We start from the raw sequence: 17,310 nt of genomic DNA on the forward strand, positions 1-17,310 counted from the left end.
TGTTTCTATGAGTAACGATTAAGACTCCTTTCAAACCTCTCCCAGCATCTAGCTAAGCAGAGATCAGCTTATGCGCGTCTTCTGCAGCACGGGTAGCTGTACAGAAGAAGGGACGACGTTTGCAGAAGGTTTTGACCCAGAAGGATTGGATAATGCCCGTCTTGGACAAGCTCGACCAATTTTAGTATAATGGCGGTGCAATTATGTACTTGCCGCGAAAGGCACAGGCCCAGCCTCGGTCAACGTATATTTAAAATACCTCTACTACAGTTGATCGTGTCCAAGTTTCAGATAACCAACTTCCGCTGAACTGAATTGGATAAAATTCTTAGAAACGTAGTCCTCCAGTTGCAGAATGCATGTTTAGTGTGCCGCAGAGTGTACCATAAAGTGACCAAATACCATACTTCCTAGAAATATACCCGCGAGGATGGAGAGAAAATAGCCAACATTCATCGTCATCACCGCAATCATTCTGGTCTAAGGTCAGCAAACCGGTACTTGAAGAATCTGCCAGTGCCATACAGGAGATATCCCACCCCCGCAAGCACCATGTCCGCAAAGGCCAGGCACACTGCTTCATTCGCTCTCCAAGGGCGTATATTGGATTTACTGTCTGCTTCGTATCCATACAGCACCCCTCCACTACGCCTTTGCCGGAGGACCTCGATAAATTCAAACAGATTGATTCTGATGGCTAATATAGCTCGGAACATGGCTGAGAGAGCAATGAGAAATATGCATGTCCCAGCATACTGGCCTGTTGAGTTCGGCGTCCAAGTCGATGAGAAGAGAGGTGTGGTTGTTGATGCAAAGAATGTCATAGCCATCGTTTCCATATCCATCATTCCCGACGAAGACATTTCCGCAGCGTTCGACGAGGAAGAAGTGGCCATAGACATGGCAGACATTGTACTCGACGCTGCAGAGGCTGCAGACATCGTCATCCCTGACATCGTGCTCATGTCCATATTGTAAGGAACTCAGATCCAAGTTGGAAGAATTAAATTTTTGAAGCAGCTTGAAGTACACTCCAAATTTTGAGCCTGTAGCTGATGAAGTTTGGCCGGGAGAATCAACTCACGAGGCGATCTTTAGTAAGGCTAACCCTCCACCTTGCGACAGCTACGATTTAACTGATTCAAGGTTAAGTTCCGAACTCGTGCCTTTGACATTGATAGTTGGACATCCCATGTCGCAATGCCGATCTTCCGTCGCAGAGGCTGGAAATCCCGGGACTACAAGGCTCCACCTTCGCGCGGTGGTGAGAAACTTGCTCAAAAGTGCGCAAAAGCGCTGATCGATTGAGTGCAGCCCGGCCTCACGTCGCAACAATGGACGCAAATGCTCTTAGAAATCGCCCAGTACGACTGGCTACTGGTAGCACCAGAATGGTCTGATGCAGCTAGTTGCATCGAAACTTCGCAAGCCTTTGCAAGCCTCCGCAAGCCCTCGCAATGGAGTGCTTGTTCTTCGCGAAGTCCCATCTTGCGATGTGCTTTGAGCAACCTACATGTAGCGCCAGGCCCCCTTATCTTCTACAAGCGAGGACGAATACGTTGAGAAATTCGTAAATTTTCTTTCTCCTCGTCGGGAGACGCGCAAATTCATATCTATTCCGCCCTCCTATATCCCCAAGAATTTGACATCACCAAAGGGCTGCAGGAACATAAACAGTCGCAATGAGTGCAGCGTGGCTCACTCCACCAGTTCAATTGACTGGCATGCGCATGTTCGAATGCGGCGATCTGACGGCTGAACAGTGCAGCTACTACAAGGAACGATGGCACTTTTGGTGAGTGGTGCTTATAACCACACGCCTTGCAATAGGCTGAGTGAAACCAAATAGGTACATTGCCGACTACGTGTTTGCTCTCCCGACTGTAGCATTTTTCATGAGCGCCATTGGGATTTTCATCATAGGCTACGGTGCTTCTCTGCTTCTCCACATCACTCGCGTTTCGGAAAAAGCATTCGTCGGAAGAAGACTTGTTGCAGCTGTTCGCTACCTGTCTTATCGTGGCTTTCACATTCGAAAGCTGAATTGGAATTCAGCCCCAGTCGGCGTGCTATCTCTGGGGTTCGCGGGCACGATTTTCTTTTTCTGTGCGTCTCCCTTGAGGTCTCGCACCAGCCTGGTGTTTTGTATGCTATCTGCCATCCACAAGCTAATTATTCCTCAGGTATGGATTTGGCTCCAAAGCCGTACTATTGGTCTGACGAAATCTACGGCGGCTCGCCTCCTCTGGCAACGAGATCGGGATGGATGGCGCTCGGTTGCATGCCTTTTGTCTTGTGAGTAGTCAATCGCTGCAGTATTGGCCTAAATTGATCTCGCCCTAGCGCTACGGCAAGTAAGACGAACTGGATCACGCTATGTACAGGAGTATCCCACGAAAGACTCCAGGTCTTTCATCGATGGATAGCTTATGCGTTTTTTATTCTTGCGCTATTGCATACATTTCCGTTCATTGTGTACCACATTCACTGGCATGATATGGAGGCACATTTCTCTGAGAGTTTACTCTTCTACTGGACCGGAATTGTCGCCATCATCTTTCAAGCGTGGCTCACTTTTGCGTCTCACAGTACCATTCGGTAGGAAGCTCTTGTACTTGGAACATTAGTGGATTTTTCTGACTCTTGAGAACAGGAAGCTAGGATATGAATTCTTCAAATTGACACATTTCTTAGCTGTGGTTGTGTTCGTGGTCACATTCTTCTGGCATTGTGATTATACCTTAACATCATGGTATGGATACAGGATTTCTGGCTAACACGATAACTAATAAGTTATCAGGCACTACTTCATAGCTACAGCCGCCATATATGTACCCTGCTACGTCTATCCCTGGATACGAACCGGTTTTCAATATGGGATGATCCAGCAAGCTCAGATTGCCGTGGAAGATAATGGCTTTACACGAATCAAGATACCGGCGAAATTCACTTGGAAGCCTGGACAGCATTGTTTTCTACGATTCACCAGCTTTGGTCTCGCGGCTGCACTGTCGAGTCATCCATTTACGATATGCTCGTCACCTCCTTTCACATCCGACGAGAAGCCAGAACTCGTCTTCTACATTCGCCATCAACGAGGCTTCACTGAGAAGCTATATAGGCATGCACTTGAAAACCCAAACAACAGCGTTCCAGTTCTCGTCGACGGACCGTACGGAGGAATAAATGCAGGCACCTATCATGAAGCTGATCACCACTTGGTCATAGCTGGAGGGTCGGGAGCCGGTTGGTGTTTGCCTTTCATTGAACATTTCCTGAGATCTAGCTTTTCGGTAGGAGATGAAGAACATGCAAACGAATTGCCTCATGTGGGTACAAAGGAGGCAATTTCCGTGATTCACGAGAAAGGCCAGGTTCTTGGAAAAGCCGTCACGCTTCGAGTAATTCTTGCTACTCGGGATGTCAGCAGCCGTCTGTGGTTTTTGAGCACTGTAGAGGCATTGTTTTCAAAATATGGTGCCACGAATTCAGCGTCACATATTTCTGTTCAAGTATACCTGACAGGGACTGCGGCAGATGAAGCGATCCCAACCAAAGAGGTGTCAAAGGATTCCGAAAGCTGTTCCCAAGGATCAAACTCACCAGCTGACAGAATTAATGTGCCTGTTGTTGGGCAGCAAGCAATTACTCTTGGAGCCGAGACGAAGGGACGACCTCCCCTGCGAACTATTATCCATGAGGAGGCATGTAAAGCGGCCAAGGCCCGAGAATCGCTCAATGTCTTCGTTTGCGGGCCTACTACAATGCAGAATGATGTTCGTAATGCTGTAGCCTACGAGAACCTTGAAATAATCAAGGGCTCGAAGGCCAAGGCCGTTTACTTACATTCTGAGCACTTCTCGTGGGCATAAGTGCTGGCGTTTGAGATCGAGTGTCTTGCCATGTGGCTGTCCATAAGATAGAAGGATGAAGATGCAAAGAGAATGCAACTGATGGATTTAAACGCCCGAACTATCATCGTGACTTACCCTGAACATGGATCAAAAGGTTCTAGATAGATGGCCGGCGAAGAATGGCAGCGTTCTACATTCTTTGATACTCAAGTCTTCGGGCTAACCAACAACCGATTATGACGCTGATCGCCGCCCCGTTCTCATCGCGCTTGAACACGAGCGTCCAATCGCCGGGAGCAGGGGCGTCAACGCCACGTGCACATGCAAGAGCCCACACGTCATTGCCCAAATGCTTCATTATGTTCGCCGGGCCTCGACCAAGGTACCCGTCGAAAGCTCCGTACAGCAGACCAGTCTGACCCTCGCAGTGGAAAGTGGACTCCAGTTCTTCGCAGTAGAAGCTGCCCTTCAAGGATTCGTCATAGGGCAAAGCATCAATCGTACTAATCCGAAAGGCGTTAAGGACTCGGTTATCTCCCAGACAATGAATGTGCAAAGAGTCCTCTTGTATCCTAGCTATCATGCTCTCAGACCGGGCGTTCCTCTCATCAGTTAGGGTCAGTGTCTCAGGGTAGCCAGCATACGTGACGGAGATTTTGCCTTTACCATAGGAGGATACTCTGATGGCCAACTGAGTGGACTGGTCAAGAAAGCTGCCGAACCATTCTGAAACGGGTTCGGCGGAGGGGATAGTGGGTTTTGGCCTATTCAAAAGCGTCAAAAGTGTGTAGAAAGCTGCGTTGGACGCGTCTGATTCATGGTTGAACATGACAACGACGGAGAGACACTCCTTAGGTGCGTATACGCGACATAGTCGATATCCACGGAGCGCTCCGCTGTGGCCAACAGTTGCTACACCTCGCGTGACGCCTTGCTCTAAGCCGTACCTGTAGCTGGATCGTCTTCCATCCTTGTAAGACCGCGCCTCAGCCGCTGCCCGATAACCACTTTGAGGGTCCGTCCAGCGGGAATGAAAAAATCGCTCATACGCAATCATGTCTTTGAGTGAACATACCACACCCGCGTCTCCTGACCACTCGATGGCATTATGTGCCCGAAAGAATCCGCCTTGCGTATCACCTTCATATCCAATACACGGTCCGGGTTGTTTGGCCGTGTCGGGACACAGCTTTGCCGTTTTCATGCCTGCCGGCTGGAAGATCCGCTCAGAAAGTAGGTTAGCGAGCGGCTCCTTGCTAACGGCCTCAATGAGTCGTCCTAGAATGTAGAAATTTGTGTTGCAGTAGGAAAATTCAGTGCCTGGCTCGAAGTGCAACGACTTCAGCTTACGCAGCATAGGCGTGCCGTCCTCAATGATTGAGAATTTGCTGTCTACTTGGGCCCCACAAAGCATGCACAGGGCCCAGTAGTCGCGGATTCCTGATTGCATGTCGCACAAATGATCTATTGTCAATTCCGTGTCTTGCAGGATTTCGCTGGGAAGAATCTGCGGCAGCATGTTTGACATCTGTTCCAGAACAGGGCCCTTGTTTGCCATGGAGTCAGTTGGATTGCGCTCCAGGTCTAACATAAGAGTGCAGAACATTTGCTTGGAAATTGAACAGATAGGCATCGGTGTGTCGGCCGACAAGGGAATTCTACGCTCAAGATCAGCGTATCCCCAGACGTGCTGGCCGATGACTTCGCCATCTTGCAAAACTGCAACTGCACCGGCTGGGCCTCGATATTGATTCGGCAGTGTTTCGAGAAGTTGTCGCACCTCTTGCGGGGAAAGGGACATGGTGAAATGGGTATGAGTAAGATCCGTGAAAGATCACGAGCGTTGAGACGTTGGTGCTTTTTCCGAGATTGCGGGGTGCTACTATTATTCTAGTCGCAAGCAGAGCTTCAATTGAATACATTTGCACTCGCAGCCAAATGTTTTTCGACACTTCACGAGTACGCAAAGTAATAGGTGATATATAGCACATGCGGCGGTGACATGCTATTGCACGTAAATCAAATAGCTTCCCAACCAAGTCTAGATCCTATCAGCGGCATTGAGAATACTTGGCTCTCGGCTTAGGAGTCTGAAAACTACATGAAGAGAGCAGATAGCTTTGCAAGGGAGCAAGCCTATGTACAACCTCGTTTTTGCAGATGGTTTGTTGAATTCGCATGCGAGTTCCACGAGAAACCAATAGCTTCATCCCGCACGCATCGGAAAAGGCATGGATACAAAATTCTGCACGGTTTCGAAGAAGTCCGGCATTGTTTCAAGGAGCTGAGGTGCTGATCAAGTATGGGACATCGATAGTCTTTCCGAGCGAGAAGTTTGTTCTCCAGACAACATCTTCGATGAGGAACATGAATGCAGATATTTCCGCCTTGCTGTTCTCTTGTTTCTTACAACGATTATATCGCTTAAAGATCCACGAACAACAAAATGCTAACTCCTTGAAGGCTTTCACGAAGGACAACTGCTGCGCTTTCTGCTGGTCAAGCCTAGCCCGCGTACTTCAGTTGTACCTGACATACTTGCCTTATCTGTGTTTCACTCTTCAGATCTTGGGCTGTGTTGATTTTTCGCACAATGAGGCTTATTGTAAATCTTTGCTATAGTTCATATTCTTGAAAAAAAGTCATGCATTGTCTACAAGTCGACAATAACGGTAAGAATATTGTTGTGCGCGAAGAATCGCTATCGAGCAAAACAATTCCAACGATAGAGGAGTAGAAGATTATTATAGTTCTAACCCTCCCCCCAAAAAAAGAACACAAAACAGCCTCAGGCATAGTGATTTTTGGGGGCAACGTTCAAAAAAAGAAGGGCAAAAGAAATGCTCCCAGCCAGGTTCGAACTGGCGACCTTCAGATAACCCTAGATGAACTAGGTCATACATATTTGTTATATGAGACTGACGTGATAACCAACTACACCATGGAAGCTTGGTGGAGGAGACGGCATTATTTCATTATATACTCTCTTTTCAGTTCTCAACATTACTTTTTCTTTGTGATAGCTCCGCACGAGCACGGTTCATAGCTTTCTCTTGCGACTGTTTGTCAGGTCTCATCTCGACTGTGTACTCCGTACGGGGATGAAGGTTTGGCCCAGGCACACAACTGTCCTTTGACATTTCATACATCGAAATAGAAAAAAAAGAAAGAAAGAAAGAAAGAACCTCGTATGCTCGACAACCTTATGTCTTGTGGTTTGCACAATCGTCGCAAGCGCTGGAACTTGTTCTCTCTTCAACAGACCGCACCACGGTTCCTGCAGCGAATTCTCCTTGCGGCTGAGTTTTACGGACTAGCTTCTGTCGACGCTGATACTGTTGCACGCATCTGTTGGGGTTTTCCTCAGGTGCGTTTGTTGGCGGTTAAAGAGTCAATTGGGATGCTACTTTCGCTGTCGTCCGAATTTCTTCGCTTCCAACAGCTTCGCGCCCGGAATGACGGTTTGATAAAGCAAGTGAAATTCAGCCACGGATATCGCTATTCTTTCGAAGGAGGTGGAAAAGAGCCGAAATTGGAGGGCCAGGTGAAGGGAGGCTGCCATCATTCTCAACGTTTGACTATCTTCTGATTTCATACTTCTTCCCGCGATTCTTACTTTACGATTACTTCCATTCTTCTTGTTCTTGATTAAAATTGTGTGCTGAACGGGTTTTTCTCCAGGTCTACGTCCTTCTGACGAACCTTGCCACGTAAATTGTTCCGTCTTCAAGCGCTGAACAGTCGGGGCTAAGGAGCCTAGTCAATCCCGGCTCAAGGCCGTGGTACGACCCTGCTAGCATGCGAGTCTAAACACAACCAGGTAACATGCTCACTTTGGCAGCGATGTGTACAGAGTGGCGCTTTGGAAGCTAGTACAGTATTGGGAGCGCTAGGCCAAATCAGAAAGACAATAAACCGATTAATTCCTCTGCTCCTCAAGCCATTAAACCAAAGAAAGCCAAGACTAAGTTAGGTTCCTACACAGTAGAATACAGATGGCTCGTCGAGTACGGAAATGGATCGTACCGTGAACCTTTTTGTGTTTCTTTATTCCAAGGTCATACCCGACACACAGCTACTACCAGCCAGAAATGTCGGTCGAGAGCAAGGCAAACGTCTGCATGGCTCGTATACAGGTTGAGGCCGAACACGCCAAGCAATATATAAAGATCGACGTAGGCACGAGTCGGCACCGGCCTTCAAGATCACCACAGTGATCCTGGGGGGTTTCAGAGTACCTATTTCTGCCAATTCGGAGTTCTTAAGCTGGAGCTTTCTTGCAGGATGACCTTGGGCCAGCATACTCAGCTTCCTCGTGGCAGATACATACATACTACGCGACGTATGCGTACTGTTGTCTTTTGACAGCGTCCACTCATTTATGATTGCTTCTATGAAACCGACAAGTGCAGGCTCGTTAGCCTTACTTTTCTTCAGCTTTCTTCATTTCGTATTTTCTTCAAATGCACCCGATATAGACATTCGCTATGCAAAGCTGAAGGGGAGAGTGAATGACGTTGACCATTCTTGGGAGTTTCTGGGTTGGTACAATCTATCAGCGTGACACCAGCATGCTCAATCATTGAAACAAAGCCCGTGCTTCGGCGCATAGCGGTCTACCGACATTATGCGTCAATCAGGTATTCCGTTCGCAGAAGCAGGAAGGTTCGAACAACCGCGGTTGTACAATCATTCCATCGGCACTTTCAACGCAGTCGAGTATGGCGCCATATGTCCTCAACACTCCATAGGCGCCATCCTTACAACGGGATCTGAGGACCGTTCCTTACTAGGTGAAGTTGACTCGGAAATTGGACCCATCGTGGGCATACTGGTGGAAAGCATCTACTCGTTCTCCGCGAACCGGAGCGAGGACTGTCTATTCATCAATGTCCAGACTCCCCAAAACATTTCATCCGATGCTGCTCTGCCCATCATTTTCTGGATCCACGGCGGTGGTTTTGAGGTTGGATCGCCCGTCAGTGACATCAGCGAGACAGACATCTTGCGTGCCGCGCTGTTCAACTACAACCCTGGCAGACTCCTACGAACAGCCGTCGAGATAGATCAGCCCGTCATCATGGTATCAGCAAACCATCGCCTCAATGCTTTCGGCTTTAGTGCCTCTCGTGAGATGGAGGAAGCCGGGCTCCTGAATCTCGGTCTCGAGGACCAGCGCGTTGCTTTGCAATGGGTCCAAGAGCATATTGCAGAATTTGGAGGCGATCCAAGCAAGGTCACGCTGATGGGGGATTCGTCCGGCTCCTGGTCTACTGTAGCTCATCTGCTTTGGGACGAAGGCGACACCCAAGGTTGGTAGGGGCTCAAGATAGAGTTTTCACCAAGGATTCCACTGATGTCGAGCAAGGTCTGTTCAGAGCAGCGATAGCCATGTCCGGAGGACCAGTAGCCGTCGACGGACCGGAGCGCCAGCAAGAAACTTTCGACAACATGGTCAATCAGACAGGCTGCGCCGGCGCGCCCGACAAGATCGCGTGCTTTAAGGAGGCAAAGTACGAGGACATCGTGGCGTCCGTGAATCAAGAAGGCCACCGTAAGCACGACACACCATCTCCACCTCCACCTCTGTGCCACGAGAATCCACTGACACGTATCACCTAGTCATGGGGCCCCGCTCGCTGGCTTCCACATGGACGATCCGACCAGATGGGAAGCACTTGAAGGACTCACCACATCGCCTCGTAAAGTCAGGCTAGATGGCTTCGGTTCCACTGATGACAGGAGGTAAGACAGCTGTTTGACCTTTACGGCTTCGAGAAGACAAACGGGCGAGAGCAAAGTGGAACATGCTAACAAGGCCTCGCGTGGGTTAAATGCAGACATGCGAGACGAGGGCACCTTCTTCACTTTGGTCGCGCAGCTGGAGACGCTGACGGAGAGCGATTTCCGGCAGTACCTACACACGACGTGGTGGCCGCACGCGAGCAACGCGCAGATCGAGCGCCTGGCACAGCTATACCCTGCCGACCCGGCGGCTGGGTCTCCGTTCGGGACGGGCGCGCTGTGGGCGACGACGCCGAACTTCAAGCGCCTGGCCGCGCTGGTGGGCGACTACAGCTTCCAAGCGCAGCGGCGAAACCTGCTGGCGAACTACGCCGGGCCGGCGTGGAACTACGTGATCGACGTGGAGGTGCCGACGGCGGGGCTGACGGGCCTGCTGGCGGGCAGCCGCGTGGCCGACGCCGTCGACGCCCTCACGGGCATCCCCGTCCTGGGCTCCCTGCATGCCTAGGACTGCTTCTTCTACGTCTTCGCCGGCCTGCCGGGCCTGCTGAGCACCAACACGGTCAACAGGCAGGCCACCATCCTCGCCTTCGCCCGCACCCTCGACCCGAACAAGCACGGCCTCGACATCCCGCACTGGCCCGCCTTCACGCGTGACGGCCGCGAGACGTACAACCTGCGCGAGAGCGGCCCGCGCCTCGAGAAGGACGATTACCGCTGGGACGCGATCGAGTACATCAACGCAAACGCCGACTCGCTCGTCATCTAGCGTCGCGAACGAGTACTGTGAGGTCTGAGTCCCCCAGGTCCGCTTCCCCCATCGATGCCTGCCAAGGTCAGCGCATTCCGCATACATGCATATACATATCTATATAAGCATCAACACCAACGACCAATTATGGATGTGCTAGCGATCTACATAACCACCCGTATTTTTGGAAACAGGCAAGCCTTTTCGCATCTTTGTCAAAATGACGGTCCACTTGCTCGGTGGATAACGCCATGTATAATTACCCCAACATGTTGTGAGCGGGCCGTAACGAAGGGGGGAGAATCAAGCCAAAGAACAGAGAAAGGGTCTTGCGCAAATGGTACATTATGCTTCTTTAGAACACTTAACATGATTCGAATTCTTTTTGTCGAGTTCAGCTGGTGCGAAGCGAAATCACCGATGTTTTCAGTCGTTCATGGAAATGTTGCTCAGGAAGACTGGAAAAAACCATCCGCGGAGATGGTCCAAGATTCACATTTATTACGTGATGAATGATCGCGTCTCATCATCAATGCTGACTTGGAAGAAAAGACAAATGCATGAAAGCCTCATTCCCATTTCCCTCAGCTCGATAGGGACCCCATCAATTGCTGTGCCATGCTCACTTTCCAGAATCCAAAAGCTAAAAGTGCAAACCACCTGGTACCTTCGAACCTTTCGCAGCAAATCAATGATGAAAGAACTGTGAATCATAAGGGGGAATAGAAACTACCGGCCGCAATGCTTGAGCAAAGTAAATCCTATGCATACATGGTTTTAGTCGAAATTGATGACGCCAAGTAGTCGGCGACATCATAGGCATGCAAAAAAAGATGGTAAATAAGGCAAAATAAAGACGACCCCGACAAAATAACATGATGATAAAATGTGAATGAACAAAAGAAAAATGGAATCATTTGATTTGCCAATGCGCGGCCTTGTTCCCTTTGCATGCATGCGGTGGCATCCCATGTTCATCAACTCTGTCGGCTCTCCCATCGCCGAGCGCAACTTGAGCTCGCGAATCTGCGCCCAGATCCCTCGGGTTTCACGCAAAGCAAGCAACGGGCAATATTCAGTCAAACGCGTAAAAGTGCAGGTCCTACACTTCGCCGTCAGTCCTACGAAACACCATTGACGGGGCCGTTGATGCTGGGAGACGATGGACCTGGACTCTTGTTCTTCAGCTTGAGCGTGAGCGGGAATGGGTAATCTTCCGGATCCTCTTCCTCCCTATTTGCCTTTGATTAGCACTTTTCTTTTTCCTGGATTGAACGCCAACGATTCAAAACTTACGGCAACTTCCACGCGATATAGTCTTCCGTGCTGAGACCCTCACGACCCTCCTGAAGAGATCCAAAATCTCCGGGTGTCATTAGTCCCGACCTCTCTCGAGGAGATCCCGGTGCGGACAGCGGTCGCGTAATCTTCGTCTCTGCCGAACCAAACAAATCCGGCTCGTCTTCGCCATCAAACGCATCAGGGTACGCACGTCGAAGCGCCAACTGCCTTGCCTTGACATATTCTAAGCCCATCCTCTTCCAGTCGAGCAGGTCGCTAAGTCGCTCCGTGCGATTGCGCTGGTTGATGCGCTGGCGCGTACTCTTCTTGGTGAAGTCGAACATGTACTCCGTCAGCTGATTCACAGAGTCGTCAACGCCCTTCATACGACGATCGACAATGTAGATGCCGTAGTCCTGCGCGTTCTCAATCAGCTCCTCCATGTAGCAGCCGAAGCCGGCCAGATTCGACGTGATACTGGGCACTCCCATGACGGTGCACTCGGCAGGGGTGTAGCCCCACGGCTCGTAATACGATGCAAAGACGCCGAGGTGGGAGCCCCGGACAAATTCCTCATAGTCCATGGGGAGGACAGGATTGTTCGAGTTGAGAAACTCCGGATGGAAGACGACCTTGACGCGGTCGGACGGGTGGTTGAAGAGCTGGCAGCGGCGCAGCTGGTTAAGAATGGGGTCCTCGGCGTCGTTGACCATGTTGTGCGTCACGATTGGTGGTAAACCATGGCGCTTCATTGCAAACAGGCGACGACGGAGCATGATCATGTCGGCCTGACTGAGAAGCTCCTTTTCGTCGGGAAGAGGTTGACCTTCATGCCAGGCTAGCGACTTCTCGAACAACCTCTTTGCCGCGTTCTTGGTAATGGCGTTGACGGTATCATGCAGGGCCTTCACAACCGCCTGGCCTTTGAGGGCCTCCACAGAGTACGACTGAGTCTGGGCAGGCATGATGATGAAGGCCACGACGGTCATCTTCGATCCAGAACTCTTCATCCTATGATTCAAGCGGGCCAGAGACTCGATAAACATGTCTACACCCTTGTTTCGATACTCGTATCGGCCAGCAGTGAAGAAGTACAGCGTGTTCTCTGGGTCGAAGTCGTTGTTTCCATAAAAGTGACCACGCACAAAGTCGCTGATTTTCTCCTTTGCTTGCATATGCAAGTTTTGATGCTCGTGCATAGCGGTGAACTTCTTGACGTTAAGGCCGTTCGGAAGTACGCCGTCCGGCTTTCTCTTGAGCAAGTGCTCGCTCTCATACGCGGTAATGTGTGAGACGGTGGTAAAGACGTCGCAAGAATGAGCAGCAGCTCGTTCGATGCAGTACCGGTGGTATATACCTCGCTTGCCAGCCTCCGCATCCACGTCGAAGTACTGCAGGTTGTTGTAGAAATCGACAGAACCGGCACACAAGTACCGGCCGAGAAGGGTGGCGTGCGTGGTGAATATGGTCGTCACGTCAATCCGTCGTTTCTTGCAGAGAGGAAGAGCCACACCCGCCAACCACTCGTGGAACTGTACCACGACAGCTCGCTTCTTCTCGTGGTACACATACTGCCATCCGTCAGCAAATGGCGTGTCGAAGACCAAGCGGAAATCGGTTGCGACTCACCTCGCCCAAAAACCAAGCAATCAGGTATCCAAAGACAATCGCCTCGTTGGTCTCATGATCGCCTGGCGGCGATGGGATACCAGCGACGTTCCAAAGATCGCCCTTCCACTCGTCTAAAAAGCGATATGCAGTGCCTGTGTCAAAGAGCAGCACACGTGGGGCACCATCGATAAGCCATCGTCCATAAAGAGTGCTGATACCACGGTCGTTCATCGATCGAATGGTCTCGGCAAGGGCAGGGTCGCGCGGCTCGAGTTCTTCCACTTCGACGGAGGCCTGGCAGGCACAGTATTGTTAATCTATATACGCCTTGCTCACAAACAAGACAGGACAGGAATGGGAAGAGATGGAGACGTTGATGCTAACGAACGCACGTACCGAATTTCTGTTAAGAGGACCAAGCAGTGTGTATCGTCCGCCATATTCTGCTGTGGTGACTTGTGCTTTCGACTTCAGCACTGAATAGATACCGCCGACTGGGAAAGGGAGGTTAGCGTAAGGCGTTATGCAAAGCGAATCCAGCGGCCAGAAGGTGCTCACCTCGATTGGCAACTTCTGTTGCAACCTCGAAGAGGACATGGTTTGTAACGTCGCGAGTAGCCAATTCCCCAGCCATGGCTTCTTGTGCTTAATGTGATGCGGGAGAGATGGGCGGAGGAATGGAATGAAAGGACAAGCAGCCGGCAGCAGGAAAGCGTGGAGCTAGAGGACGGTCTTTGGCGTGATGTAATTCGATGTGGGGCTGTTGTGATGCCGGACGCGGATTGAAGCTGTACAGGGTAGGACAAGCGAACAAGATCAGAGGACGGCCGGGGAAGAGTATGAGTATTGTCGAACCCCGGTAGGTGGTTCGGTTCAATGGCTTGGGGTGGTCTTCGCAGGAACGACTACGAGATCGCACAGCGGGCGACGATGGAGGCAGCTGGGCGGGGACCGGGAAAGGTGGAAGAAGACTAGCAAAGAAAAGATTGTGGAGTTCCGGGGGAAGGATGCGGAGAGGACGAGAGACAAAGAAAGAGAGTGGCAGTCGTAGAGAAGAGCGTGGAATGGCAGAGCTGGTGATCTTTTTCGAAGCGCAGCTAGCGTGAGGAAGGGCGTAAGGAAGCTCGCGATAGCTCGACGCACTATGATCTCACTTCTCACTCCTCACGACTGTCCGCAACGGGGGCGCACGCAAACGCTGGAACTTCTCTTCGGGAGATGCCTGAACGTATTTATTTTCCACCCAGCGACAACGTCAAGCACCCGCTGCGCCATCGCGCCGTGGTCGGTTCCAGCGAATTTTGCCTCTTCCACCCGCTACTCCGGCGTCGCATCTCGTAATTCTTATCGGCGGCGCCCATCCCATCGTCAACAAAAGAGCTATGACCCCCTCATCACCGTTGAGCGAGGGCTTTGGCGTGTGGCGCTCACGCGGCTTCGCGGTCGACATTGGGCCAATCATCAATGGGTGGTGCCAACTACCAGACTGACTTCTTAGTTTGGCGATGGTGCGAGCAAAATGCAAAAAAACCTGTTGGGTTCTCGTCAGATGATGATGATGATTACTCCTTATGATGATGGCTGGGAGGCATGATCATAGCTTTGAGTTTTTTGCTTCTCTCGCTCTGCCTCTCTTTCAGCTTTCTCCGCTCGAACCCAGTCTCCCCGTCCTGTGGCTACAACGACGCGTGGGGACATTGAGATGAAGAGCAGCCAATAATGGGCTCCTACCGGGAGCCTGCAGCAATGATGCCCGTGGTTCATTCTGTAAGGAAGAAAAAAAGTTTGTGCGGGGAAGAGGCTCGCACGGGCTGGACGGAGACGGCGTGTGAGATTGGGTTCGCGCCATTCACATGCACTTGTGGGTTTGACAGGCCGCTCCTGCTTGCTGCTGCTGCGAGTTGCGCTGCTGCTTCCTGCTTCGAAAGGCGACAAGACGACGAGGCCGGCCTGTCGTGGCTGCGTTCTCCTACTTCACGGTCGCAGCTGCTTTTGTCTGCGGCTCGCCGACAGATGCTTCCCTCTTCCCACTTCGTGCCCCCTGCTTCTTCGCTCCTTCCTGCCTCTCCAACTCGCTGCTTCCCATGCCGCGTCCCGCCTGGCTCCTGCCTGGCTCCCGCGGGCCGTGCATCGCGCCTGCTCCGGCATGGCGATACGCTGCGTTCCTTCCAGCCTTGGGCCCCTGCAAACTCTCAAAATCTGCCAAACGCCCTGGGCCGTCGCTGAGGCTCGACGTCTGGTCAGCCACCGACGCTCGTTTTGTTCACTGCTCATAACCTCCGTCGGGCCACTCTTGTCGCTCACATCGTCATCATCCCGCACTCGCTTTGCTTGTCAAACCTTATCTGAATCGCTCTTGCCATTATTTTCTCGTAAGTCTTGATGTCGAGCATCTACCTTATGGCAGCTTTGTTGGTGCTCTCGCACTGATCTAGCCCCAATGTTGGGACCTTTTGCTGAGAAACTTCTGCATACCGTGTTCATGCTGCCAAAAACGTTAAAGCCTGCGAAAAATGCTTCTCGATCGGCACTATAGCCCTGGCTCTGCCTCGACACTTCATCTGCTTCCCAGGAGTCCTCCCCGACATGCCCGTCTTCTCGGCCGGTTGTCTACACTGCAACGTGAATCATTCAACGACAAAATTGCGACGTATTCCTGCTTGAGGCTGCTGTTGCACGTATACTCTTCCCGTAGCTCTCGTCTCCGCACACGAACAATTCGTGCTTGTTCGATCTTTTTTTGAGTGCAATCCCATATGTTTGCTCTTTTTTGCTGAGAGGGCCCACGAAGGCCTTAGAGCTGACAATTGCGCGGACCATAGACGAAACTTGTTCGCCGCCTACTCCAACCGTTCTCGGCTGCACGCTGCCATCGTTGACCTTCCACAGTGCAGCAATGACCCCGAACTTCATATAGAAGACGGAAACCAGATCCAACCCATTTGAGATGATCAGCTTCTGACCCACCTCCACTTCGAACGGCTGCAGGCACCCAATCATGTGCCCTTCAGGTGGCTCTGCCTCTCAAAGAAGCATCCTTACCAGACATTTCATGGGTCGGGAAAGACCCGTTAGAAGGTGACGAACGAGACCTGTTAGTGCTCGCTGCACGACGACCAGCACGAGCTGCCGGGGCTAAAGTGGATAGAGTGTGGTTCAATTGGGGCTGTCATGATTGCGAGTTTATAGGAGTGCATGGTCGTGCAAAGACTGCACAAAAACGTGGCAGCATTAAGTTCCAATACTGAACCAGATCCCGGCTTCTCGTCACGCTGAACATTATATTCCGCTGCACGCGGGGACTAGATCATATCCAAAAGCAATATACACTAACACACATCACGTAGAGGATGAACGGCACGCGACGGCAGCATACAGTAACACAAGAGAGTTCTCGTTTTCGGTCGTCAACCTCGCAACAGCCATTAGCTTACGATTACGACTTATCTCGACGACCAAAGAGCCTTCAATCACGGTTTGAAGCTCGAGGAGCTCGGGTCCAGCGCCGCCGATGTCAGATTTTCCAATCCAATCCTTGGCTGGACTGCGGACAGGCTATCTACAAGAAAGCTGCATCGTAGATTAAGGGCTATTTGCAGCATTGCTACGAATTTCACACCAGTGAGGTCAACGATTTGCTGATCAGTCTTCTGAGCATGATCAGAACAAGTTGAATCGGCGCCAACATGAGACGAGCTGACAAATTCCTTCGGAAACTGAGTGCTCTTATCAAAACCCATAAGGACGTATAAGCGCTGCTAGCTCCTCCAAATCCGACCTTAGATCCGTGCTTCGGCAGATTTACACGTATTTATGCGCTATTTTCGATAGCGCAAGTGTCTCGCTATCGTCGAAGTAGCGTGCCTACAAAGCTACCAAGAGTTGATATCAGCAAATACAGAGAACATTCAAAGCCATAATTCTGTTCAGGCCAAGAAAACAGATTTCTTTTCGTTCATGTTATTGTTATCCACAGGTCTGATTCGAGATGACATGGTGATTCGGGACGGCTGCTGTATGTTTTACTGCTCATACCTTACCACAACCTGACGACTGTATATGGAGGGC

At 50.9% G+C, this 17,310-nt stretch overlaps 5 protein-coding genes and 1 non-coding gene across 7 annotated transcripts; 3 read left to right on the plus strand and 3 right to left on the minus strand.

Annotated features, from left to right (window-relative positions):
• Positions 1–714: 714 nt before the first annotated feature.
• Positions 715–978, plus strand: PV09_01946 (uncharacterized protein; the record flags this gene model as incomplete). The annotated part of the gene is made up of 1 exon (XM_016354908.1): positions 715–978. The coding sequence occupies one exon, from the start codon at positions 715–717 to the stop codon at positions 976–978; it is 264 nt and encodes an 87-aa protein (XP_016216924.1).
• Positions 979–1,508: 530 nt separating this feature from the next.
• On the plus strand, positions 1,509–4,089 carry PV09_01947 (uncharacterized protein). The gene is made up of 6 exons (XM_016354909.1): positions 1,509–1,795; positions 1,850–2,106; positions 2,184–2,295; positions 2,344–2,598; positions 2,654–2,752; positions 2,801–4,089. The coding sequence occupies exons 1-6, from the start codon at positions 1,683–1,685 to the stop codon at positions 3,870–3,872; spliced, it is 1,908 nt and encodes a 635-aa protein (XP_016216925.1). The 5' UTR covers positions 1,509–1,682; the 3' UTR covers positions 3,873–4,089.
• Positions 3,932–5,700, minus strand: PV09_01948 (the record flags this gene model as incomplete). 2 transcript variants are annotated; one of them, XM_016354911.1, is made up of 2 exons in its annotated part: positions 3,932–4,618; positions 4,802–5,655. In XM_016354911.1, 2 exons carry the CDS (start codon positions 5,653–5,655, stop codon positions 4,045–4,047), a joined length of 1,428 nt encoding a protein of 475 aa, XP_016216927.1. In that variant the 3' UTR covers positions 3,932–4,044. The 2 variants fall into 2 exon arrangements, with proteins under 2 accessions (XP_016216927.1, XP_016216926.1); XM_016354910.1 differs by having other exon boundaries at positions 3,932–5,700.
• A 995-nt stretch (positions 5,701–6,695) lies between these two features.
• PV09_01949 lies at positions 6,696–6,803 on the minus strand. The gene has a single exon. It is a non-coding gene; the product is annotated as a tRNA-Met (tRNA).
• Positions 6,804–8,481: 1,678 nt separating this feature from the next.
• On the plus strand, positions 8,482–10,368 carry PV09_01950 (uncharacterized protein; the record flags this gene model as incomplete). Its single annotated transcript, XM_016354912.1, has 5 exons — positions 8,482–9,166; positions 9,223–9,385; positions 9,477–9,556; positions 9,605–10,059; positions 10,108–10,368. 5 exons carry the CDS (start codon positions 8,482–8,484, stop codon positions 10,366–10,368), a joined length of 1,644 nt encoding a protein of 547 aa, XP_016216928.1.
• Positions 10,369–10,725: 357 nt separating this feature from the next.
• Positions 10,726–14,502, minus strand: PV09_01951 (glycogen [starch] synthase). The gene is made up of 5 exons (XM_016354913.1): positions 13,801–14,502; positions 13,639–13,736; positions 13,261–13,536; positions 11,647–13,202; positions 10,726–11,583 (listed from the first exon to the last, which is right to left on the minus strand). Exons 1-5 carry the CDS (start codon positions 13,874–13,876, stop codon positions 11,472–11,474), a joined length of 2,118 nt encoding a protein of 705 aa, XP_016216929.1. The 5' UTR covers positions 13,877–14,502; the 3' UTR covers positions 10,726–11,471.
• Positions 14,503–17,310: the final 2,808 nt, after the last annotated feature.

This window comes from Verruconis gallopava, assembly GCF_000836295.1.
Source record: "Verruconis gallopava strain CBS 43764 unplaced genomic scaffold supercont1.5, whole genome shotgun sequence".
In the NCBI taxonomy this organism is placed as follows: Eukaryota; Fungi; Ascomycota; class Dothideomycetes; order Venturiales; family Sympoventuriaceae; genus Verruconis; species Verruconis gallopava.